Raw genomic sequence first — 25,428 nt, forward strand, 5'->3', positions numbered from 1 at the left:
AGGTAAAAGGGACAACTTGCGAGCAGCTGGTTTCACAGGGTCTCAGCTCAGCCATACAATAAAAGGGGGAAACAAGCGGATACTGGGGAACATGTTAACACCCCTGTGAGACGGTCCGAATTCAAGATAAGAGTGTTTTTTCTGGTTTCATCTTCATTCAGCCTGCAGGGATCCACACTGACAGACAGAAAGTGATAGCAGAGCAGCCGCTGTCATTCACAGACAAACTCAAGTGCGTCTTATTATCATGCAGATGACAGTCTGAGCCTCAGCAGGAGCAGCAGCAGCAGCAGCAGCACAGCTGCTTTTATTTCGGTCAGCGCGGCCGCGTCAGATTGTTTTAGGAAGCTCAATCCTTCCAGTTGTTATTAGAGGTCTCAGATTGGAGCTTTTTAGCAGCGTTGGCAGGATGGTTCATCAGTCAACTGCTTTAAAACAGAATGAACTCTCTCAACAACTGCTGCATGGATTGGAATGAATTTGGTGCAGACTTCAGAGACGTCCCATTGGTGACATGACAGCTTTTTTCTTATCCTTCAACCTGTGTTGATTAGACATTAGACGTAATTCAGTCATTCAAAGCCTAAAAACAATGTTTCCATACAGCCGAGCTGCAAAAGCAAACACCTAATTGCAACTGGAAATATGTTTGTTAATTTCCTTGTGCGTCCAGCTTGTGACTTGTTGTCAGCATTCGGTTAATGATGGAAAAATAGAAAGAATGGACGACCGTTTAGGATTAATTGTAATACTGACCATCAGTAAATATGGAATAATGTTGGCGATCGTCTGACTTTTCGTGTCACGCCATCGTCAGCCAAAATGATTATGACAGAAACGCCTCTAAAACTAATGATGTTTCCCAAAAGCCTCAGCTGCAGACCCACTTTTTCTTTTATTACTAATTACTGTACCACATCTCATCGTCCTTACATAAATGTTGTAAGCGCTGCACCTGGGAAAGATCAGCATAACGGCGGTGGAGCTGAACAGAGCGACATTTCTGACACAACTCAAAATGAGAAACATCCTACTGTGAGGAATTATGTCAAAAGCACTAAATGAGTCTTCAGGTCAGTGAACTTGGTGCATTCATCTTCCAAAACACGTGGAAGGTAATTTGAGAGACGTTGAGAGAATTCTCCTTAAAAAGGTGGATTTAGTTCTACATCCTTTTACACAAATCCCAATGGTAGCAACTCAATGCTCGTTGGTCAAGACACTGTGCCGAAGTTACAACTGGCCGTCGGGGAACGGCGGGGAAGACCCTGTCAAACCGAAAGCAGATGGGGAAGAAGACCTCACGCGGTGCCACTCCTGTCAGCTGTGAACAGGAAACTGAAGCGTCAATTCACAAGGGCTCATCAAAAGTGGACAACGGAGGACTGGAAACAACTACTTGGCTGAGGAGTGACTGAAGAGGAGAGATGCTAATTACAGCAAACAGTTTTACTGTAGAATTATTTATGGTCTAACAAATCCGTCATGGGCCATTTTGATTTCTTGTTTATTGGTGTTATTGTATTTGAACTATTCTGTCGAAGAAAAGAAAGATCAGTGATGTCATTATTTCTTAAAATTGATTTTTTTAAAAACAACACAAGTTGTTTCTGAGAATATTGTGGTCATCTTCCCTACAAAAAGGGAAAAGGAACCAGTTTGTAACTGATCAGCCATCGTTTGCTTCTCTGTATTTATTAATAAGCTTATGGATGTAATTATTAAGGTTTTCTGAAATATCTAAGCCGAATTACTGTACAGCTATTTCAGGCATTGCATTCTTATGCAGTTGTTGTTGCCAGCCTGGGCGTGAATAATGCAATTTTTATTTAATTTAAATTCAATGCATCAGAACATCTCACATTATTCTCACAAAGTTGACTCGATTGAGTTCAGTCCGAAATAATTTCCCTGCTTCCAAACGGTGTGACAGCGCCAACGCGGATTAGGAAACTGCAACTGTTTGATTTCAAATTAATTAAACACATGCAACCGAACTGCAGCCTGAGATGGAGCGAGCTCATAGTGTGGAGACGTCGGGAACACAGACGTGTCGAAGCAGGTGCACGGGTGTTCGTAAAAAGAAGCGTGGTATTTCTAGAACAGCTGTCATGTATTTTATCAGTTTGAAAATGCAAGGACCCTGATGACAGCGTAGCGACTGGTGCATTCATCCAGTCAGGTGTAGGACGGGTTCGTGCTGATGTCTGAGCAAAGGAGAGAACTGTCAATCATCCATAGAGATTCCTGTCCTGTGCAAACATCCTCAGGAATCAATGTCAGCCTTTCGAATTCTTATTTGTTCAGGGCAACTATACATCAGCAAAGACTGCAGTCAATTTGGCTCCATCCTTCTGTTTCTTTCCTGCTGTGCCAGATTGTTTTAGAATCATTTCGTTCATATAGAGACCGAATGTGAGGCCAAAATTCGGTTTCCTTTTGTTTTTTGTTTTACTTTTCTTATTCTAGCCATAAGTATAATGAGCTTGTAGCATCTAAGTTGTATAAGTAAGTATCCATAGATCAGCATCTAATTATCAATGTGCATTAGCAGCAACTTGGACAATCAGTGTATAATTTCAGTTATTCTCTTCGGCCCTAGTCACACACGGAATGTGCAACACTGCAGCCTTCATCAGTGAAGGCACGTGTCACTTTTATGTTACTGTTCCTTGCAGCTTGATTCCCATGCACCCATAACCGTGAAGTAGGGAGCCACAGTGCTTTTAACCTAATGTGCAACATTGGGAAGTAGCGCAAGTGACATGTTATTGAGGCCAGAGTTCAAAACATCGCACATGAGTGTAAGACAAGAGACATTTTGGTTGTATTGCCGTTTTTGCCGTTCTCCAAAACTCTCATGTTTTTAGTGAGCTGAGCTTCCAAATCATGTCTAGAATAAAGGCTGCACCTTTAAAAGCATCGCTTCCTAAAAGGAAGCTTGACTACATGACATTTAAACTTGTGACAAGGGAGTTTTACTACGTCTTTAACCTTGCGAGACTGTCGTCGTGACTTGCAAAGGAAAGTCGGTGCCCGTTCAGATGAACCCGGAAGAGCTCGTGTCTAATAGGGGCACGAGCAAAATGGCCAAATGTAATTGTTTTGATTTTTTTCAAGTGTCAATATTTGTTGGATTTGTTCATCTTCTACTATTCAGACACAATGACCCATTTGAATATCAGTGTTTATTGAATTACAATATTCACTCTCACATGTAGTTCTGCAGTGGCCTGAGCTTAACAACGTGTGAGAGACAGGAAGTGAAAGTCCTGATGCTTTGCTTCTGGGTTCCTGATTTTAAATCACTAAACATATAAGTTTCCCAGAGTGGTGAGCTTTGTCTGTAGCAAGTCCTCTTTGCTGAAGTGGCCCATTAAATATGGAAAGCTTTGAAAAACGCTGGACAGTAAAACTCCGTGTGTCGAACTTTGAACTCCCACTGAGTTCAGCGATCTTTTACAGGCGAAACCTCGTACACAAAAAAACTCACAGAAATTAACACTTAATGTAAGTAGTTGATCAGCATATTGATTCAAATAAGGGCACAAACTCAGGACTCGCAGATGCTCCTTAGTTAGTTAGGTTAGTCGAAAAAGTGCCGAGTGAAATTCCATTTTTTTTATAATTGGAAATTTCGATTCAATTCAATCCAACTTTCATTATTTGGTGCCACATCACAACAAAGTCATCTCAAGGCACTTTTCACAGTGAGGTGAAGACCTTGCAGATTTAGAAAGAAAACCCCCAATAAATCTGACAGTGGAGAGAAAAATGTCCAAGTCATGGACGAAACCTCCATGAGCAAAGCCTGTGGCCTTCTAACAGTCGCACAGTGAAGAGTAACACCTGTCTCAGCGCAGGCAGGTGTTTATGAACATTACCAAAATTGGAACGCAGTCTCAAAAACCCACAGCAATTAATCGCCCTGTGGAGATGAAGTGGACAACATGCGACTCCTGTCTGCAGGTCACCGCTGCTCGTGCGAACATTCGGTCCCTTATCTGTAAATGTTTCCATTTTCAGGCCGAGAATGATTCCGTTTCTCAGCGTTTGAAAAGCCTCTGGAGCTGCACTGGAGCTGGGGGCTGAATTACAGTCACCACAGAGCTCGGGGTGAACGGGAATCCTCCAGATCCACAAATAAACAAAGCAGCGTTCCTCCTGTCAGCAGCATCTGCCAGCAGCAGGGAGGATGCTTCAGTTTTTCCTGCCTTGTCTAATCCCACGTCCCCCCCCCCCCCCCCCCCAAAAAAACCCTCTTCCTTAACATTCACCATATGCTCCTTTTTTCCCCCTGTGTCTTTTAGACTCATTCAGCCTGTGTCCTTTGCTGTCACGTCCAATTTCTCCCTCTCTATCAAACACCTGACCTCACCCCCCCCCCCCCCATCCCTCCATCTTCCTCCATCTTTGTCTCTCCCCAGGACGACTTATTCAAACACAGAAATAACAGGCAACATCCCTGTTCTCCCCTTAAAGGGCTCGTTAGACCTCAGCGGTCCACCCTGTCACTCTGCAGCCTTAATGTCGTATTTCAAAAGTCTCTGACCCATTTTATCGTCCTGGGTCTCTCCCTAAATAAAACAAACAAAACCTGCAGATGCAACAAAAAAAAAAAGAAAAAAAAAAAAAAAAAAAAAAAAGGAGGATTTGCACAAGAGCTTCATCCTTTGTTGAGTTGCCACTGCACATGTAAATAGACCCAGGTGTTTTCTCCACTAATCTCGAGCAAACACAAGCAGGACTGGATTCACTGTTTCCAAAAGAAGCAGAATTAGGAGGAGGATGGAGGATGGAGGACACCGTGCTGCTGCTGCTGCTGCTGCTGCTGTCTTCCTCCTCCTCATTTGCTCTTCATCTCCCATTAAAAAGAAATAAACACTAAAAACCTCATCTCCGTACATCAGGATGGGAACTGCCAAGCAGGCAGTGACACAGAGGCAGAGCATGGGGACAACGACACCGGCTGAGCAACAACAATAGGAAATAAATATGATGTGGCAGGCGGGCGGTCATCCCTGCATCCCTGCATCCCTGCATCCATCCATCCATCCATCCTTCCATCCATTTAAACATTCCTGCTGTGCCTCTGCTGCCGTGCAGGCTTCTTTGTGGCTTTCACACCTGCTCTGACAGACGGCTGTGCGCTCAGAATGTCCCAAACATTTACTTCCCGCCTTATAATAAAACCATTTGCCGTCGAAATAAGAGGCACATGCAGCAGATTACGGGGCTGCAGGTGTTTTATTGCCGGCCTGCACACAATAAAAGCTGCTTACCTTCTCGGCTGCTCTGTGTTTCTTAGCGGCCGGCGTGTCGTCATGCTGCCGCCTGACAACAATAGCGCCACCGCCGCCGCTTTTAACTCCACAATCCAGCGCCGCGCCGCCGCCGTTGCTGCCGCTGATGTTGTTATTGTTTACGTTGTTGGCGCCGCCGTTGTCCCCCATGATCCGGGGCTCCGGCGCGGCGCAGTGGCAGTGTCCGGGGCCGTCGCGGCACAGATGATGCTCGGTCAGGGCGGGCGTCGGGAGGAAGACGGAGGGAGGAGGAGACGAGCCATCGCCGGGCTTCTCCTTCCTCGTCCGGGCAGGAGGAGCAGGAGGCGCGGCGGCGTCCCTCTCCCTGTCTCTCTCCCTCTTCCATCCCCGGATCACGTTCTTCCCCTTCCTCTCCTCCTTGCCTTTGGCGCATGTCGCAGAAGGTGAGGCCGTGGTCACTTCGGAGACTCCGTTGTTGTTGTTGTTGCCGCTGCCGCCGCCGTCCGCGTCTCTGTTGACCGCTGAAATCATCTCCAGACCTTCTCCACCGATGCGGCGTCCTTGAGCCTCCCGACGCTGCTGCTGCAGCTGCTGCTGCTTACCGAGCCCCTGGCACACTTCTCCACCGCCGGCAGCCGTTGGGTGGTCCGCCAGCGCCTCCGGTTCTTCACGTTCCTCCCGGCCGGCTCGGCTGCGTTTAAGCGCGGATCTCCTCGGCTCCGACCCGCCGCTGCCACCGCCGCCGCCAGGTCCCCGGGTCTGGAGCGAGGGCAGGGCCGCGTGTCTGTCGGCTGAGCCAGGGGCGCTGGAGGAGGAGGAGGAGGAGGAGGTGGTGATGGAGATGGAGGAAGAAGAGGAGGAGGAGGAGGAAGAGGCGGTGTGGTTGGGTGACAGCTCCCTGCGGTCGGTCAGCAGCCCTCCATTCTCCCCAGCTCTCAGGAAACGGTTCATCTCCTCCTTTCCTTGTCTCCTTTGTCGATCTCCACAATGATCAGCATTCAAGTCATTTTCAGCCAGCAGCCCGCCGCAGTGAGCCGGAGAGTCCCGAGCTGTAGGTGGACACACGGGCCTGCTCCTCCAAAAACTGCAAGACAGCCTGAGTGACAGACACGGAGGTGTGAGGGTCCCGTCTACGTTATCAAAGCAATTCTGTTAGGTTATGTCATTACTGATATTGGTGCGCGATTAAAGGAAAAATAAAACATTACATCCGAGAAAAAAAACCCTCATGCACATATTTGTAGACACAGTGATTGAATAACGTGCACTCTAATGCATTTTTGTCGTGTTTCTCTAATGATATTCTAGAGTGACAGCAGCCACCTCAGACAGGCTGATATCTTGACAAATATCTCAAGCATCGGATTGGATTTAGAGGAAAACCTGACTCCTGAAACGTGGCCCAGCTCGGCCACAGGGCGGCGCTGCAGTGTTTGTTTAAACACCAGCTCAGGTGTGACTGATTGGACTGGACGGGACTTAATGGACTGATGCACATCAGTAGCTCTTTTTTTTTTTTTTTTTTTTGAGTTTTAGAATAACTGGGTTGATAAGTGGATAATGTCTGTCTGCTTGTTATCACACAGGAAGAAAAGGGCTTTTAATGAATTCCTGCCCCCGGTGTGTTGCAGGTCTGTAATCCAGGCAAAGAGGATGTGGGAATTAAAGTGGATTTGGGATCAGTAACCCATAGTACAAATACACATAGTGGAATATTAATACGGTAAAAGTTTGATTGAATTTTCCTCTAAAGATAATTTTGTTCGCAGACAGATAAATCAAGAAAACACTGCAAGTCTGTGTTTTAATTTTAATGTATCCAAATGCAATTTCGAGGTACTAGTACTTTGATCAATTACTTTTACTCCTCTACATTTTTCGGACAGTTCTGACGTCTTTGCTGATGCTGATTCTCAATGCAAAGTATAATTAACGGATCAATGAATATAATTAATGAATTAACTGTAAAGTGGTTAAAAATCAGCTCCACTTTACCTGCTGAACTTCACCAGTGTTTAAACCCCTTGTTATTTGTAAATCACTTGCTTAGTGCAGTATTTTAGACCATGTCCGTAATACTTTAATCTCGAGCAAAGAATTTAGCTGGTACGCAAGTAGTTGCAGTTTAGAAATGCAAAGATAAATGACACATTATTTAAATATGGGAAAACAAGAATTTAAAAAACAAGGACACATAAACCCATAAAACTGTACATGAGCGAAAACATCATTTCAAACTTAAAGCCACTGCAGCCAAAACCTTTTTGCTTTATATGGAACACGTGCTGCACGTCTGAGACACTGAGTACAAAATGCCACAATACTGTGAAGCATTTGAGTTCAACAACCTCCTCCACAAACTACAGGCACGGACACGATCCTAAAGCTGTAAAACCGAATCAACAGAGACTAAACTTCCTCACCTGCCTGAATGTAGAAGGTAAATCCACAGATGTCTGTCACTCTGTATGCTGCTGTAGGTGGAATGGAGAGAGATCCAAACAACCCCCCCCCCACAACCCCCCCAAACCCCCCCATCAGTGGCTGTACAACTGAGATGAAGAAATACTGTTTTGCAAACCTGAACAGTCAACAGAGACACAAATCCACTAGCAGAGTCCCTTAACAGGACAAGTGGAATAAATATCGATTGACGACCACGTGGTAGAACACAAAGCTACACGAGCCTGTGTTCAGTATTAAGGCGGAATGTGAAACCTCAATCATCCTGCAGAAACTTGAAGAAGGCTGCACCTGGAATATTAGTGTGAATATTAGTATTTAGTAGAGTGTCACTCTGAGCAGTGGCACTGCAGCTGTGTCTGTTCTTCTTCTTCTTCATTGGGAATAAATTTGCACTGAATGAGCAGATGCAGGATGTTGTTGGAGGTTATTGGTTTTCGGAGCAGCTTTTCTGCGTGACTTCAAACTGTTTGCTCCCCGTGCTTCCGTGGGTTTCATCCGGCTAATCCGGTTTCTTCCCACAGTCCAGAGACATGCACATTAGATTAATTGGTGGCTCTGAATTGCCTGTAGGCGTGAATGTGTCCAGCCAGTGAGAAGCCACCCAATGACTTCCACCCTTTATGTGCAAACGACAACCGAGCCTGAGGCCTCTGGCCACAAAAACCTTTGACAGAGCCTGAGAGACACACAACGTTTCCCCTGTGAATTATAGTTCAACAGCCTCGGAGCGCCTGCACCCTCCCTGGGCCGAGTCTACATACACACCTATGAGGGAGGTGGTCTGAGACCAACACTCTTTGATGCCCGGATTTATCACGTGGGCCATACATAATGTGTGGTCTGCCGCCCCCTGGCTGGAGGACGCTGCAATGACTTAACTGATTAGACATGTGGCCAATCTGATGCACTGCCATCTCAACGGTCCCACTGCTGCCTCTGTGCATTTCACTAACACATAGCAGGTCCCGAGGGGGGAGGACGAGATACTAGGCTCCATGAAACGCAAGTCCACGGTATTTCCTATGTGGAGAGGGTATGAAAATAAGTGTTTGAGGTCGACTGAAAGGCAGCAGAGATGTGTGAGACAGAAAATTAAGGCTGAAGCAACACTTTCAATAACAACAGATAAATAAATGATCATTAAATCAATAATGCCTTTAAAGTAGATTCCTTCATTTCTCTGGGTTAATTTAAAGCCTTATTCTGAATAAATCAAGTTTACACACAGTGTGTGTGTGTGTGGAGCCTCTGCCACCAAGCTCTACTGACGTTCACAAACAGCTACAAGCCACTCGTCACATCTGCCTGCATTGACATACATACAGAAACGTGCACGCGGACAGTAGCGGAGACTTATCACACAAAACAAACAGAGTCAGCCTGAGCGACGGGAGGCTTAGGAAACACTGCGTCAGTGCAGACTGAGGGGTCTGCACTGGGGTGAGTGTTGATTTAAACATTGGGAGACATTAAAATGTTGGTCCCAAGTGGTTTTATATTTACATTTCAAAGGGCAGTTGGTCTCTGGTGGCACGTGACAACATGCAGGAGGCTCAGTCTGCAGCAGTGTCTGACTGAATGTCACTAATACTTATGATGAATTAATACAAACTGTTTAGTTCCCCAACTTCCAAGGCAATTGGAATTAAATTAACTAAACTGTAGCATTTCGTGGAATTAACTACGTTTAAAGAAACTCACTAGAATAAAGCAATGAGATTCATTAAAAACAATAGGACGAGGTTTTTTTTGTTTTTTTTATAATTTCATTAGAAATACAGGAACTCAGATTAATGATCTACAATAAAATGGAAAAAAAAAGTATATTAAACTGCTCATTTAAATGGCGGAAAGAAAAAGAGAAAATTGATGGAATAGCAAAGTTAAAAGTAGAACAAAATGAAAGAGCTGGAGAAATAAAACGATTTGGGCAAAGAACTGAGCCCCGTTTGCCCTTCGAAGTGCAGTGTTTGTGTGTCTTTGCATGTCCACAGTCACTGAAGGGGACACGGCAGGACAGCAAAGAAACGGACGGACATGAAAACACAATAAATTCTACACGAATTGTCGGGCCTCTTCTTCAGAGGGATTCTGTCTCAACGTCAAACTTAAATTTAGTTTCGAGGAATAGTTAAATGCAAAGGCTGCGGTCAGTTTCAGAACCTCTCCGCAAAGCAAACAACATTTGGCACACTGCTGCGCAGGACTATGAGAGGACAGCGTGACAGGCTACAGGAACCACCCAGCCTTCAACTTCAGACGCAGACCAAAGACTCCTCATCCCAACAAACTATACACCTTCACCAATGGCACTTTAAAGCAAAAGACAGAGCTGCCTTTAGTCCAGAACACACACACACACACTCACGATAGGAGCTGGATCACATATCTTGGTTTTGTGTTTACACAGGAACTAAACGTCTGCAGGGCAAATACAACATTTTCACACAGTTGAAAGCACTTTTTGTTTCATGGGGCCTTTTTGCTCTAAAGTGAATAATGAGACCAAACACTGTTATTAATGGACAGTAGTTGCTATATGTGCACCAACACCCACCAGGAGACATTTGCAAAGCCTATCAGAGCACTTCAGCGCACGCAGGCTTCTTCACGGGTGTTAACTGAAAGCATAGGTGCATTATTGGCGGGACATACGACCACCAGACTGAGAGAGGCTCATTCTATTTGGGTCCTTTTGGTCATTGCAGTGTTTACCTGTGCTCACTGTTTGCTTCTTTCTGCTCGTGTTGTGTCTATTTTTGTTCATTTTTGGAATTTTTGCCATTTGTGTCTCTGTCAAACCTGTAGAGCAGCTCTATGGTAAAATGTGGAGACACAACTAAATTGTGTTTCTTGGGATAACTGAAACTTACAAAGTCACCGGAGCGTTCCAGTGGTTAAGAAATGACAGTGCTTTGCAAAAACATATTTGACAAGATCCAGATTATTTCTAAGGGGGATAGTGGTGAACATCTCCCTGTTACACAAACCTGAAACACATCACGTTGGTTTGTTCCATCCAAGAGAAACATCAGGTGATTGGTCCATCACTGGGGTGAGACCTCAGCTGCTTCTCTCCCTCACCCTCCTGCGCTGCATGAGTCTATCGGCTGAAACAAAGATACAATTTCACATCAGTAAAGGGGAAACCGATCGGGTTTGAAATTGTTTGAGTAGCCATGAAAGGTTAAAAATGGACCAAAAAGGTCCTGTGCAATATCTGAACATTGCTGTCTCATGTTTGTGGTACAGAACAAAATAAGACAAGAGTTCGAAGTATAAAAGCAACTTAAAGAGAGCAAGAAGGAAACTGTCCAAACAAAGCTGGGTAAAATGTCACTGATCAAAGGTTTAAACGCACACACTCACAAGTGTGTACACACACACACACACACACTTCACTCTGATTGGCTGTGTCATGTGAGACCGAGAGGCCCAGCAGACACTCCCACAGGCAGGTGAAGGAGTCGATAATCGGGCTGCGGGGTCAGTTCATGTCTGGGTTCCAACGGCAGCAGCGTAACCGTGTGCGATGACAGAACAGTGTGCGAACCAGCAGACGTCCCAGGAGGATGCCAGGAAATGTAACAGAGGAACTGCGAGGCATGAAGAGAGGGACTATCAGTGAGTGTGTGACTGCAGACTGTGTCAAAGAGGACTAGGTTTTACAGAAATATCCTGGGTAGATACTAGTATGAGTAGTACTATAGACTATATATCTCTATATATACTACAACAAGTCAATTAATCAATTAGTCCCTTAACAGAGAACAACAGAAAAAACATTTATTAATGTTCCTGTATTTTCATGTTTCAGCTCATCAAGTGTGAGGATTTGCTTCTCGTTTTGTGATTATATCTGAATGTTGAACTGTTGCTCAAACTAAAGAAAGCAGCTGTCACAATGTCACCTTGGGTTTTTCGGCGTATAAATAACGGGTGGGGGGGGGGAAAAAAGCTGTTAGTCGCAGCTGGAGCCCAACCACGAACAGTCAACAGTTAATAGCTTATCACGGGCATCATTTCTTATCTGTGAGCACAGTCGGTTGACAGATTAAGCATGGGATCAAGCGCAGAAGTGACAGACATGTTTACAGTATTTGTGAGGGGACCAGAGAGATGAAGTTAGTTTAAAGCTTTCTGCAGTTTCTAGTTGGAAAAATGAGCACAGCTCTAAACAAACTTGACACTCAAATCTGAATTTAGTCCAACATTCTCAAAGCTCAGATGACAAATATTTCTCCGTGATGGTCTGAATTGACATTTTATTTAGATTTTTGTATTGTTTCCCAAGTCTGCCCCCAACAACATTATATAAAAGGACACGTGACAGAAACCTGGCATGCAAACACATGTCTGCTCCATCCACGGAAGGAAGCTTTCTCATTTGTCTAAAATTTGCCAGGTTGTATTTTAATTAGACTTTTTCACTGATTTTGCAACTTTCTGTTTTGCCAATATCAACAGATGTGGGAACAATGTGGGAGTTCTTCCTCTGTTAACCCAGTGTTGAGTCGAGAAAAGCTAGATGTTCTAATCCTGGATCAGGTTATCTGGTTATGTCGGTTCTTCGACCTGACTTTAAATTAGTAAAAGATGGTGTTTATGATCTGGGATAACGGCAGGATCCGATGGACCACACATCAGCAGCGGAACCCATCACCAGCATGTTTCCTATTCGCTGCATGCTAATGACAAAATACAGAGCAGAGGAGAGGGAGGCAATAAAAAGAGCGAGTGAGCACATTATTCGAGCAGATGGGAAGAATTCCGATGCTGCCAAAATGCAAAGAGATGAAGGCAAAAAGTGTCTGACAAATTAAACAGAAATCCTTACTGGCACCACAATAGCATGTCCGCTGACCAGACAGTGAATCATTTGCATAATCTGAGCCTTATATTCAGAGGAAGTGAGCATGACGAGAACCTGGGAACAAGCAAAACAATAAGAAGGACAAAGAGCTGTGTTCAGAACAAACAGCAGCAGCTGGTAAAGATGGAGCTGAGTTAAACCACTTAATGTGCCGACTTCAGAATTTATAAGTTCTCTAGTTTCTGTTTTAACGCTGTAACTCTGCAAAGCGACTAAATCTGCCGATGCATGAAGGAGCGTAAAATGGAACTACTCATATACACAACACTTTAGTGGAGTCGCTTGATTAAAACACACACTTAAGAATATGGGTCCTATACCTGATCCTTGAGGTACAGTTACAATCACTCCCACTGTACATTTCATATTACTGTACAGTTCCTCACTAACTAAGTATAAACCGTGTGGTTTCTTCTTCGTTCATGTTCAAGTACAATGCCAAACCACTGCACGCTGGACTGATGACTGGTCGGGTTTTTACCAAGGGACGCTCATAGTCGGCTCCACGCGGCTCCTCTGAGTACTTGCTGCTGATAACCAACAAGGCATTTTGGGTGATTTGAGCAGGTGAATTAACTTTTGCTTTAATCCCTGTGTGTAGCTCAGATGTGGACAACGTGTCCGAGGACTGTCCTGGCTGTGCCCGGACAGTCGGTGAGCCGCTGCAGACAGCCGACCAGGAACAACAGGACCTCCCAGGCAGACAGAAACCAGCCTTAGTCAGGTGAACAACACAATAACATCCGGTGAACATTTAGGGAGACGCTTCTTTTTTCTCCGGCTCTGTGTTTCTGCACTTTGAATTTAAAATACTTGAAAGGCTCCTACATTAAAGTGACGTAGGACATAATGCAGCACTTTAAATAAAGCATCACTGCTTCCAACTGCATTGGTTTTCTGCAGGTCAAAGACCTTCGACCACTCTCTGCTCACTCAGGTTAAGACAGACCCGGACTCCAAGATAGAGAGGAAGAAGTCTCACTACAGCCAGGTGAGCGGTCATTAGGTCAGCGCTGACTGATGTTTCACCACACCTATAAACATTACAGCGTGGAAACCATTCAGGAAGTTCTTCCCAGCTGAGTATAGCGCACGCAACTGCTGCTGACTAGCTTTTTCCTAACACCATTATCTCGTTGATTACGTCAACATCAGGACGTCGCGAACAACATGTGGCTCTTGCCTGAGTAGTAGTCACAGTCTCGTTGTCCAAACTACGTTTTCTTCTTCTTCTCCTGTTCTTTTCAAATTGACACTAATGGAATCAATAATTACACTATAATAATGTGGGTGAATAAGAAGCAGAGTAAAGCACTTGAGTACCAATAGGTAAAAAAGCCCAATTCAAGCCCAGAAGTCTGTCTGTCACAGTTTTCTGTCACTACAGTGAAAGAAGTTGAGGTTATCATACAGAGGATGACACCCTCAACGTGCATCTTGGACCCTCTCCCTGTGAGTTATCTGTGGATGTGGCCCTAGAGGATGCCAAATGACAGTCACATTCTTGGACCGACCCTTTTTAACATCTGTATGCTCCCACTGGGCCACATCGTTGGCAGGCAAGGAGTCTCCTTCCACCGCTATGCTGATGATATTCAGCTCTACGCGAGATTGAGCCCGACCTCCCCGATAACTCTCACCTGCTGCCTGGAGGACATTGAGGCGTGGATGGCAGAGAACTTCCTTCAGCTGAACAGCACCCAAACCGAACCCCTTCTAATTGGTACCACCCACCAGCTTTATTCCTCCCCCATTAATTGTTTTTCCTTTTCTGGCCACACCATTCCCCTCTCCAACTCTGTTAACAACCTGGGGGTCAAGTTCGACCCCCACCTGTGTCCAATGTCCAGCACCGCGGTAAAATTGCATTTCTTCATCTCAGAAACACAGCCAAACTCTGCCCCTCTCTCTCCCTCTGCGACAGTGAAAGGCTGGTCCACGCCTTTATCTCCTCCAGGCTGGACTACTGCAATGTCCTATCATTGGGATCTCTGGCAGGAACCTTCAAAAGCTCCAATACATTCATAACAGTGCTGCCAGGATCCTCATGAGGGTGTGGAAACATGAACACATCACTCTGGTTGTCCAGACACTTCACTGGCTCCCCATCCACCTTCGCATTAAATTCAAACTCTGTCTACTTACCCACCATGGAGATGCCCCACAATATCTTAAAGATCTCCTCACATCACTACCTATCTACAACAAGACACCTTCGTGTCCACCAACACGTAGCACCTCTACCCCTCCAGAACCAAACTTCACACAATGGGAGATCGAGCTTTCTCAGCAGCTGCTCCACGGTTCTGGAACGCTCTGCCTGAGAACCTGAGGGCACCACAGACTGTGGACTGTTTCAAAAAACGCTTAAAGAAGTTTCAGAAAAGCATTTTAAAGTGATCATTAAGTGCTATATAAATAAAATGAATTATTATTATTATTATTATTATTATTATTAAAAGAGACTGCCATCACTCTGGTTGTCCAGACACTTCACTGGCTCCCCATCCACCTTCGCATTAAATTCAAACTCTGTCTACTTACCCACCATGGAGATGCCCCACAATATCTTAAAGATCTCCTCACATCACTACCTATCTACAACAAGACACCTTCGTGTCCACCAACACGTAGCACCTCTACCCCTCCAGAACCAAACTTCACACAATGGGAGATCGAGCTTTCTCAGCAGCTGCTCCACGGTTCTGGAACGCTCTGCCTGAGAACCTGAGGGCACCACAGACTGTGGACTGTTTCAAAAAACGCTTAAAGAAGTTTCAGAAAAGCATTTTAAAGTGATCATTAAGTGCTATATAAATAAAATGAATTATTATTATTATTATTATTATTATTATTATTAAAAGAGACTGTGTGCGATACTAAACAGAAAAATCAAATGTTCCATTTGATTCAATGTAGGGACCAAAACTACAAAACAACGGCAGTCGAACCAACACAACAACCAACAATCCACAAATGAAGACACAACACACAATAAATGGTTAGAACCAAAGACGGCAGCAGCCTGAAATGCAGCGATCCCCATCAGTGGCTACAGAGTTGAGCATCTTCTAACAACTTTTTCCATTTGGCTTGAAAATATTAAAAGAGCTGCAACTCTCAAGGTCATTTGGTAGCGTCTGCCCAAAGGTAGTACAACGAAAACGTACAGTGAAGTGCTCTGAGCCAAAAATCTAAAAGTCCCATAATGGAGGAGGGGCCTTGATCTTTTTACACACAAGACCCAAATTTGAATATAATCGAAAAATTCTGAAATCTAAGATGAAGATTCTCCAACCTTTCAATGGGGATGTTGTCAAGGGTTTAGAGCAGTGACATATTTTAATACAGGGAAGTTTAATATCATTCACATCTATGTGCACCGTCAGCTAACTACCACCGTCAGGCAGTAACCATGGAGGCCAAACTACTGTGTACACTGACGTTACCAAACCCCAAAATGTACTCGACTCATATATGGAGAAAAATAAATGTGCAGTATTGGCTTATACACATCTAACAGATCTACAGCTTCAGCCCTATAACATCTGTCACAGCTTCTAAAAATACGATAAATATTCACAATGTGCACATGGAAGAATCGCTTAGCTTTGCCATTTGTATGTGAGCAATTTACTGCATTCTAATTGTGTGTGTGTGTGTGTGTGTGTATGTGTGTGTGTGTATGTGTTGTGTCTCAGCTTTCCAAGAGCAACTGCCAGTACCATAAAATATTTAAGGAGATCAGCAAAGAGGAACAGCTCAGACAGAGTAAGTTTTTAATGACACAACCATCCACTCCACCTTAAATACTGTATGAGGGATATTTGATATCTGTGAGTTGTTGAACAGTAGATAACAATTTGACAAAGATGTAACAAAATCACAATTTTCACTTAATTCAAATTGAGTGTGACCATGTGAGATACTTCCCGTTTGGTTTTTGGAGAGTAGTTCAATACAGCGGAACGATGCTGAATATCAAGCTCTTTATACTTAATACCGTACAATCAAGTTATTTTGCAGTAACCTGATGTCCTTTACCCGTGTCAGGTTACACCTGTGCCCTGCAGAAAGACATCCTCTACCAGGGACGAATGTTTGTCTCTGACCACTGGATCTGCTTCCACTCTAAAGTATTTGGCAAAGACACAAAGGTACTGTTATATCACACGCTGTAGACATAATTACTCTCCCTGAGAGATTATATGGTGTGAGAAAAAAAAAAAAACTGTTATTGTTGGGTTGGATTTGAAAATGTGTTCAGCCAAATCCTCTGGCTCTTAACTACAGGGAAGATAATGGCACATTTGTGGTGATACATCGATTTTTATTTAGGACATTGTCCGTTTTCAAAAGTTCGGGGCCAAAAAAGTCATAGTTAACAGTGGTCTGTGTTCATAAAGCCTTTCCCCTTTTCTCTGTCATTCCTAAATACTTTTGTATGACGAGGTTTCACAGCCTATGACCACTGCTTCCCACAGGATCAGTGATACTGTACCAACAGAGAGTAAACTAGTTCATCCTGGTATTTGTTCGTCCCAGATCGCCATTCCTGTTGTGTCTGTCACCCACGTCAAGAAGACCAAAACTGCCATCCTGGTGCCAAATGCTCTGGTGGTCGCCACCGCAAACGACAGGGTAGGAGCGAAGATTCATTCCGGTATTAAAACCGAGTAATACTACGTGATGTTACCTCTGTATTGCTGTAAACTGTCGTGTTTGTTTTTGTTGCAGTATGTGTTTGTGTCCTTCCTGTCTAGAGACAACACCTACAAGTTCCTGATATCTGTCTGTCTCCATCTGGAGGTAGGACAGACTTCCTACACATCTTTGGCTCGTTTTCTGCCTTTGCACAACTAGTTGTACAAATGCAAAAAAAAAAAAAAAAAGGAGACTAGCACAGAAATACAGACAGAGGCATCCCAGAGAAAAAAACCTGTAAAATTTTTGACGACAGATCCAGTGCATCTACGAATCCTATTTAGAGCATTTCTTTGCAGATGACACGCTTGTGTCAGTATTTAAAATGAATGTGAAAACCGTCACTGTTTGTCAGAAACACTGAGTGCAGACTGATTGAAGACAAGCGAGCTGTTCCTCCTTCCCTGTATTAATAATCCCGATTTCTTGTCGGGCTGTTTGTGTCGTCAAACCCACTTTTACAAATTTTAAAAAAGTAGTTAGCATCCGAAGTTTTTCAAGACGTCGTATTTTTGTGATAAGAACCTGAGAATAATTACTGACTGTTATATGAATGCGAACAGGAGAAGAGTCCGTGCAGCAGTCCCATCCCTTCATTGGCTGAGAACAGCTTCAAGGGTCAGAGGTCACACCCTTCGCCTCGATTTCCTCTGGTGGGTCAAACACTATAATATGCATCAGTGGCTAACACTCAAGGGAGCGCAGTTTTAAAATGCTAACTGCTAATTCCCGACTGGTTGTAATTCCAAATTAAATCTATTCCCATTTATGTGCCAAACTGTAATGATTTCGGATCCTTTGTCTGGTTTGTTTACCACACTTGACAAAACTGTATCCGAGTGTTCTTGGAGCAAAGTCCAAACAGCTGACCTGCTAACTTACTGACTCTGTGTGTGTGCTTCTGCAGTGCTTCTCAGCGGATTTCAGTGATCTCGACGGGGCAGTGAGACAAAGGAGGCAGGAGATGGAGGAGAGCAGCAGCTCTGACTCGCAGACCCCTGACTATGAAAAGATAGCAGGTACCACCGACCAACCAGCAAGCAGTGCAGCAACTAACAGAACTTCTCCCTAGAGATATTTATTAGCTTATGCTGATAACTGACATGTCAGGATTCCTTAATAATTTAGGCTTCAACTCGTGGTTAAAGGTTTTTTCCTTCAAATCCGGCTTATTCTGTCTCACTTTTCTACCTGTTGGCACTCAAAGTGCTTTACACGGCTCCTTATTCACCCATTCACACTCACGATCACACACCAATGGGGAAGCTGCTATGCAGCTGGGGTTCAGTGTCTTGCTCGAGGACACTTCCACATGGGACTGGAGGAGCCAGGGATCGAACCGACAACTGCGAGATTGGTGGACGACTGCTATACCTGTCCTATATCCTTCCACATTCAAGATAAGGTTGAACTGAGGTTTTCACAGTTAACCAAAATCTAATGCTGAATGAAAACCATAGATTTGCCTTCATGGCACCTTAGAGTCTAACGTACCACACTCTCACTGTCCCTGGACCCCTAAATCAAACCTCCCCACAAACTCCTTTTCCGAGGCAGACATACAAGAAATAGCTGTTGTGTGAACAGAGCAAAGCAACACAGTAGTTAAATTACCGTGGACAATCAGGATGACAACATTATAGATCATACAGTACCAATGGATTCACAGTGTTTTCCCTGGTTCCGGTCTCCTGATCTCTGCAGAGTTCCCCGTTCCTCCCTTCTTGGATGTGTTGAAGCATACGGAGAACGTGGCGGCTCCTGCACATCCAGGCCGTCAGCACAAAGGGAAGAACCAGCATCAGAGCCAGCAGAGCCCCAACAATATGCAGCAGGACACGCATCACGCTGGTGGGTCTACAGGTCCGAGACGCTTTGTCCACGACAATTAATTCATCTAAACTTATAAACAACAATTTATCAGTAGAACAAAGAAAGGATGGGCACGAGGCCTAAAATGCACAGTGAACTGCTAATTTGATTAGTTTATTTCATTTTTTTTTTACGGAGTCTTTTAAGGCCAATGTATCACTCATCATAAATGTGGCTCATTTTATGTGGCGCTTTGTTTCCTTTCTCCCGTTTAAAATATTGCGTAAAATGTAGCATCAATGATCATTTTAAATGTAAAGTAAAATTAAGTTAATTAATGTGTGCGTCCGTTTCACAAACCGAATAAAGTTTTTTTGTCTTCTAGGCTCCAATATGGTGATTGACAGCAGAAGTCTGAAACCATTTTCTCTCAACAATCTACTGTTTTTCTACCTGTTTCTGTGAGTTTCATTCATTCATTCGAAAATTTTATCATTCATGTTTTTATTTTGGGGGGGACCTGTTGGCTCAGTGATAGAGCATGTTTTTATTTAATCGTTTATGTATTTAATTATTCATCCACTAAGTGAAACTGTATATTTATTCATTTTCTTATATATTCAATAATTATTATATATTATTCATCCTTGACTGATTGTGTGTGTTTTCTCAGAGTGTGTGTCCTGGTCCTGTCGTCCTGTTACCTGGCTTTTAAGGTCATCTCCTTGGAGCAGAGACTGACTTCCCTCGGCTCTGTCAACGAGTTCTCCCGCCAGGAGTAAGTCGACTTCTTTTCCCCCGAAGCTTTTCCACAAAGTCCCAGGAAATATGATAAAACACAGAGAGTGGTTTGATGACCATATATTTTGAATCTAAACAGTTGCAAGATGAGTGATGAACACATTAATGCATCAGTAGTTTCATCATATCATATTCACATATTAGACTATAAAAACTATTGTCACTAATGGTTTCAAGGGTTGTTTTTGTTTGTTTAAAGAACTTAGTTTTAAGATACAAAATGGACACGAGAAGATGCAAACAAAGGAAGAAATTATTCAAAATTACCTAAAACTTTACAAATAAATACATGAAATATATGTTAATTTAGCTAAACTGGGCTGACCACAATCCAGACCTGTCATCCAAGGAAAACTGTTGGTGCTTTATCCCTGAACAGCTAAAATCCCTCATCAAGCAAAACTTTGACCTAGTTTCTCAAACGCTGGATCCTGGCGCCTGTAAAGAACAAGCCGATTATGACTTGGGTATTAGTTTATTGTTCATTCTGGTTTTCTGTGCATAAATCTAAATGCGCTATGTGGATATTTACTTCGTCCTTTGCGGTGATTTTCTAGAACAGACTTTCTGCGAGGGAGTCCTGCCATGAACACAGAGCTTTTCTCTGAACTACTGAACATCAACCTGATGAAGCTGGAGAAGGTTCGTTTCTTTGTCTTTGTCTTTCATTGCACTGTAAGATGAAGGAAAACACCACAATTACTTTGTAATTTTAAAAAATTCTAACACTAATTTATGATGTTTTCAAACTGGGCTTTGAAACTTGTTTGGCCTGTTTAACAGTTGCCTGGGAGGAAATATGTGGATATACAGTATGGGATGTGTTTTCATCAAGAAAAAAACTCTAAAGACTTTAGATTATAAGTTCCAGTAATAATGATACAGTAGAGTAGTGTTGGAATAGAAAGCAAGTCATATGCATGGAAAGATTAGTGTCTATTTAAACTGCTTATTTGATAAAGTTAAGGCAAAAGACAAAAAATGACCTCAAAGAGATGTACAAGCACAAATAATCACAATAAGATTCAAAAAAAGGGTCTCAACCTAAATAAAAAGGGGCAAAAATACCCAGTACAGACACAAAAGCCTAAAAAAAATGATGCCTAGCTGTGCACAGTGGCCCAAATTCTCATTATCCATTCTTGACAATATGTCCCTTAAACTCTACAGGCGAAAAGTATGAAGTAGCATGAAATAGAAAACCTTAATTAATGTACATGTGCCTCAAAAACGTGAGTAAATGTTTTTCCTTTCACAAGTTTCCAATAAGCAAAGTGTAACCGGACGCTTGCGGCCGTTAAACATTTATATAGTCAGTGACCTGTTCACACTGAGGCATGGACGTCCTGTGAGGAGAGCTCGCCTGTCTTCAATCAGTCTGCACTCAGTGTTTCTGACAAACAGTGACCGTTTTCACATTCATTTTAAATACTGAAACAAGCGTGTCGTCGGCAAAGAAATGCTCTAAATAGGATTCGTAGATGCACTGGATTTGATGTCAAAAAGTTCTAAAGAGGAGCCTGATGTGGTTGGAAACATGTGCGTAGCTGCCGGATCACCTGACCCACACTAACCTGAAACCAAATACGTCACAATAACCAAACGCTGGCTTAGACAGTGAACGGGCAGCTGAAAGACATTTAAGATGGAGCTTGAGTTGACCAATCGGCTACGGAAACACACATTAAATAAATAAACACATGAAATAAAACGAATAAGCTTTGGAATAGAAAGGTTGGCAACAAGAACACGACATGAATTGAGCAGTTCAGTATCTTCAGAAATAGACTTAAGGCTCCTTTATGTCTTGGACTTACCAGAGAAGATAGTCAATACCATTACATAGTAAAACACATATCAACACCACAGATTATGATTTATGTATATTGTATCCAAGCACTAAAAGCAAAAACTGACCAAAGTGCCTAACAATTTAAAATGGTCAAGCCAAAATAAATACATATAAAAGTAACAAAGGATAAAAAGAATAACAATACAATAAAATAGTACAGTCACCGACTCATACTGGGCCAAAAGCCAGGGAGCAAAAGTGAGTTTTCAGCTTTGATTGACAAATAGACAGTGAAGGAGGCCTGTCGAACTTGCAAAACAAAAATGAATGTACGTTTGACTATGACGCCAACACACTGTCTGTTCTTCCAGGTGCAGAAGAACCTGCAGAAACTGTTGGACGAAGCTGCCTGAATGCACCACAAAGTGAAGAAGAAAGTGTTGTACAAAGATGTGTAAATACGCTGTAAATACATAGATTACTATAGCACACGTTACAAACTGAAGATACTGACATGGGTTGGACGTATAACTGGCCCATCAAGTGTTTTCTGAGGGGAAAAAGTGTTTATATTCATGTAAGTGTCTGAGGACAGAGGATGCAGTATGTTGTACAGATTTGTGCTTGTGATGCTGGACTGTGTAAATACTACTTGCTTTGGTTGGAAGAGAAATGAGGCACCAGCTTGGGAAGTGTGCTCCCCCTCTGACCTCCCAGCAAGTTAACTGGTTGATTAAAAATCAAACTTTGTGGTTGAAAAACGAAGTAGTATTAATGTTGTACCGCATCTGGCTGAGAAAACATAATAGAAACACAATTATTATAAAGATGCTGACCTCGGCTTATTTTGGTCTCACTGAATTTAGAGACCTTTTGTTTACTGTCTCATCCGTTGGCAGAGATCAAGGTTCTCTGTGGTGGGTTTATCAGGGGACTTTTGCCCAGTCACACTGTTGTTTTTGGCAGCCTGAAGTAGCAAACAATTGTCTGTCCACACGATGACTGAAAGACGGCGGTGGACTTCAACCCAAAGCAGCTGGCTGGATCTGGATTTGGAGCTATGAGTTCCCCTCACGTTTAGCCACCCTGCAGCTGGACTTTCTGTCATTTCGACAGACTGCGGTTCAGCAGTTGACATGCATTTACGTGGACACGAGATGTCTACTCCCAACAGAGTCCAGGGTCCAGCACAACTCCGTGATGGTCTAAGCCTTTTGCACATTTACTGGTGCTGATCACGTCAATTTACACCGTTTTTGTTCACAAAAGATTTCAGAACTGACTGCACAGGTGCTAAAAAGGCACGAACTCAGGAACAATCCCAAGGAACTCTCTGTAGACCTGCATGAAACTAATGAGACCGGTTCTGAAGCTTTAAGTGTTCCCAGAAGCACAACAGTGGCCTCAGTACATGTGTAATGAAAGAAATCTGGAAGCACCAGGACCCCTGACACGTGGCAGGGACAAGAAGGACCTCAGACAGGGATGGGACCAAAAGCCCAAAACGCCACTGAAGGGGTTTGTCTGCAGAATGAGAGAAACCCGCGGGAAGGACGTCCTTCTCAGCTGGACTCTATTGAACCCAACTAGAGGGGTTAGAACAGGTTGCTTCACGGGTTTTTTTTCCCAAATGTAGTGACTGACAGGATCTTACAGGAGAATGGGACAAACTGCCCAAATCCAACTGTACACAGCTCATACTGCTCAGCTAACAGACTTAAAGCAAAGGTACTAAAGAGCATAAATGTGCACACAAGGGCAAAGCGTCAACATTATTCAAAGTATCTGTGTATAAATTCAGAGCATTTTCCACAGTATTCTGAACACATTTGTTAGTCAAGTGAAACAACAGTTACTTGAGTAAAGGGTTAAAAATGTGTGTGAAACACATGATTTCAAAGAGGTTTGTTTTAGCTAACACGCTCTCATTTACTCAGACAACAAACTGCTAATGTTTCTAAATGTGACTGACAAAGCAGACAGTGTCTTCTTGTAATTCTATCCAAGGCCCATGATGCACTGGGTGCGTTTCTAAGGTGACTGAGTCAAACAAACATGGCTGAAGCTGCAGGGAGCTCTCTCCGCTGCGAGTGAGTCATTTCACTATTATCCTCATTGTTATCCTCAGAAACTGAGCTGTTGTGAGACAAAAACCAGGTGAAAGGTGTTTTCGGGTGATGCGAAAGGTCAGAACTGTTAAAGGAGTTAACGCTTTTTCTCTGTAGGCTGTGAGATTTGTGTGTGCGTGAGTCATTAATAAAACCATTGTGTTGTCTTCATCTCCACAAAGTGACACTGTTTGAGAATCTATTTAACTCAAGCTCCACCACAAAATAATGCGAACACATGTTGTGGATGGATTTGGAATCGTAGCGAGCCGGAGCCTGTGATTTACAGACACTTGCTCTATGACACGAGCAAGTATTTCCTGGTAACAGAATTATTGTAAAAACTAAAAACGACTCCATCCGTGCTTCTCTTGCAATTTGCTCGAGCCTTTTTAGATTTGAGGTGGAGACCTGACAGCATTGTGGAGCATGAAACATGTTTAAAACACATCTTTTAAACATTCGGGACAGAGATGTTGCTGAAATTGTCGTCTCCCTTAGTGTATAATGTTTGACACTACACCCTCACGTCTCATCAGTATTGGTACTTTAAAGTGTTTCAAAAGTATAAGGCAAATGCCTCAGTACCTAAAATATTCAGGTGAAGGGAGCCATTCTGCATAAAGAGTACTTTTACTTTTGGTACTTTGAGTATTGTTAAGCTAATACAGTTATAATTTTACCTATAAGGGAAATTTTGAAGCTTTTTCATAACAGAGTATTTTTACACTGTTGAAGTGGTACTTTTACTGGAGTACTTCATGCTTCACGCCTGTGGTATTAGAACCAAACTTTTTGTATCCTCTCTAAAGGAAGCTTTGCTCCCACTACCCAACATTGTCAGCCAAACATCCCATGATCCCCAAACTGTACGTGATGCCATGGAAACAGGACATGAAGAACCAAAGGCTCCTGAAGAAGGTAGACACCAGATGAGGAAACAAACGCACCTCAGTGCAAACTGTTCAGTCACATTCCGTGTGTGTGTGTGTGTGTGTGTGTGTGTGTTAGAATGCAGCTCTGGCCGGTATCCCTGTGGTTCCTTTGGAGGAGTCTTTGTGTCTTTGTGCACGAGACCGTCTCTGGCACAGTCAGGACTCCACCCGCAGCTCCACATCTTCACCCTCCTCGGCTCCTCTCAGCCAGACTGGACGGATGGTTCCTAACTCGTCCCACTTCTCCAGGTGAAACACCTCAGAAAGATGATGCATTCAGGTCCTATTGGGAAAAAAAAAAAAACAAGTTGGGAACCGAGAAAGGACAGTTTTGTACAGTTTGAACTAGTATTTGGCTGAAAGTGATGATATGACTCCGTTTTTCCGCAGGTACAACAGCTCTGTGGTGACAGTCCGGCAGCTCTACCAAACCGGAACACACATCACACCAATGCTAAGCATTTAACTTGTCATTTTTCGTAATATCAACAACTGGAGGCTGTGTGTGGTGGAGAACATACAATAAATCCAATGGTAGAACTTCTACTTGTAATACATTTCTACACTGTGACATTACTTAAGTATATTATCCGAGTACTACTTCCACCAGTGTGTACAGGGGCTTGAATAAAGAAACAACTTTCCTGCTGCTGCCCAGGTCACACGTTCTCCA

General features: G+C 43.3%; 3 protein-coding genes across 13 annotated transcripts in view; 2 read left to right on the plus strand and 1 right to left on the minus strand.

Annotated features, from left to right (window-relative positions):
* znf608 (zinc finger protein 608) overlaps window positions 1–10,828 on the minus strand; it is a 59,211-nt gene extending 48,383 nt beyond the window's left edge. For 7 of the 9 annotated variants that reach the window (XR_010915519.1, XR_010915520.1, XM_067520699.1 and 4 more), the window contains exons 1-2: window positions 7,688–7,784; window positions 5,283–6,360 (exon numbers count right to left, since the gene is read on the minus strand). Coding sequence is in view for 7 of the 9 variants with exons in the window: in XM_067520699.1 (XP_067376800.1) it covers window positions 5,283–6,215 (933 nt within the window). In the remaining 2 variants the exon portion in view is untranslated. Of the gene's footprint in view, window positions 1–5,282; window positions 6,361–7,687; window positions 7,785–10,720 lie in introns of those variants that run through there. The other 2 variants (XM_067520696.1, XM_067520701.1) reach the window with 2 other exon arrangements.
* A 365-nt stretch (window positions 10,829–11,193) lies between these two features.
* Window positions 11,194–24,002, plus strand: LOC137135908 (GRAM domain-containing protein 2B). Of its 2 annotated transcripts, none has more exons than XM_067520704.1 (14): window positions 11,194–11,354; window positions 13,205–13,327; window positions 13,507–13,594; window positions 16,305–16,374; window positions 16,657–16,760; window positions 17,149–17,244; window positions 17,341–17,412; window positions 17,871–17,960; window positions 18,215–18,326; window positions 19,012–19,170; window positions 19,505–19,580; window positions 19,793–19,897; window positions 20,478–20,562; window positions 22,084–24,002. In XM_067520704.1, exons 1-14 carry the CDS (start codon window positions 11,263–11,265, stop codon window positions 22,123–22,125), a joined length of 1,314 nt encoding a protein of 437 aa, XP_067376805.1. In that variant the 5' UTR covers window positions 11,194–11,262; the 3' UTR covers window positions 22,126–24,002. The 2 variants fall into 2 exon arrangements, with proteins under 2 accessions (XP_067376805.1, XP_067376806.1); XM_067520705.1 differs by having other exon boundaries at window positions 19,012–19,158; window positions 22,084–22,473.
* On the plus strand, window positions 23,305–25,301 carry LOC137135909 (sperm-associated microtubule inner protein 10-like). 2 transcript variants are annotated; one of them, XM_067520706.1, is made up of 4 exons: window positions 23,305–23,440; window positions 24,633–24,741; window positions 24,832–25,004; window positions 25,146–25,301. In XM_067520706.1, exons 1-4 carry the CDS (start codon window positions 23,373–23,375, stop codon window positions 25,219–25,221), a joined length of 426 nt encoding a protein of 141 aa, XP_067376807.1. In that variant the 5' UTR covers window positions 23,305–23,372; the 3' UTR covers window positions 25,222–25,301. The 2 variants fall into 2 exon arrangements, with proteins under 2 accessions (XP_067376807.1, XP_067376808.1); XM_067520707.1 differs by lacking the exon at window positions 23,305–23,440 and adding an exon at window positions 23,696–23,802.
* The last annotated feature ends 127 nt before the right edge of the window (window positions 25,302–25,428 follow it).

Source organism: Channa argus, chromosome 11 (assembly GCF_033026475.1).
Source record: "Channa argus isolate prfri chromosome 11, Channa argus male v1.0, whole genome shotgun sequence".
NCBI classification, from domain to species: Eukaryota; Metazoa; Chordata; class Actinopteri; order Anabantiformes; family Channidae; genus Channa; species Channa argus.

Excerpts from the sequence above, each read along its gene's own strand:
- LOC137135908 (XM_067520704.1), top strand. The coding sequence starts at position 11,263 with ATGACAGAACAGTGTGCGAACCAGCAGACGTCCCAGGAGGATGCCAGG. Across the intron at positions 13,328-13,506 it reads CAGAAACCAGCCTTAGTCAG|GTCAAAGACCTTCGACCACT; the intron begins GTGAACAACACA and ends GGTTTTCTGCAG. Across the intron at positions 17,413-17,870 it reads CTGTCTGTCTCCATCTGGAG|GAGAAGAGTCCGTGCAGCAG; the intron begins GTAGGACAGACT and ends GAATGCGAACAG.
- LOC137135909 (XM_067520706.1), top strand. The coding sequence starts at position 23,373 with ATGGGACAAACTGCCCAAATCCAACTGTACACAGCTCATACTGCTCAG. Across the intron at positions 23,441-24,632 it reads CTAACAGACTTAAAGCAAAG|GAAGCTTTGCTCCCACTACC; the intron begins GTACTAAAGAGC and ends TCCTCTCTAAAG. Across the intron at positions 25,005-25,145 it reads AACTCGTCCCACTTCTCCAG|GTACAACAGCTCTGTGGTGA; the intron begins GTGAAACACCTC and ends GTTTTTCCGCAG.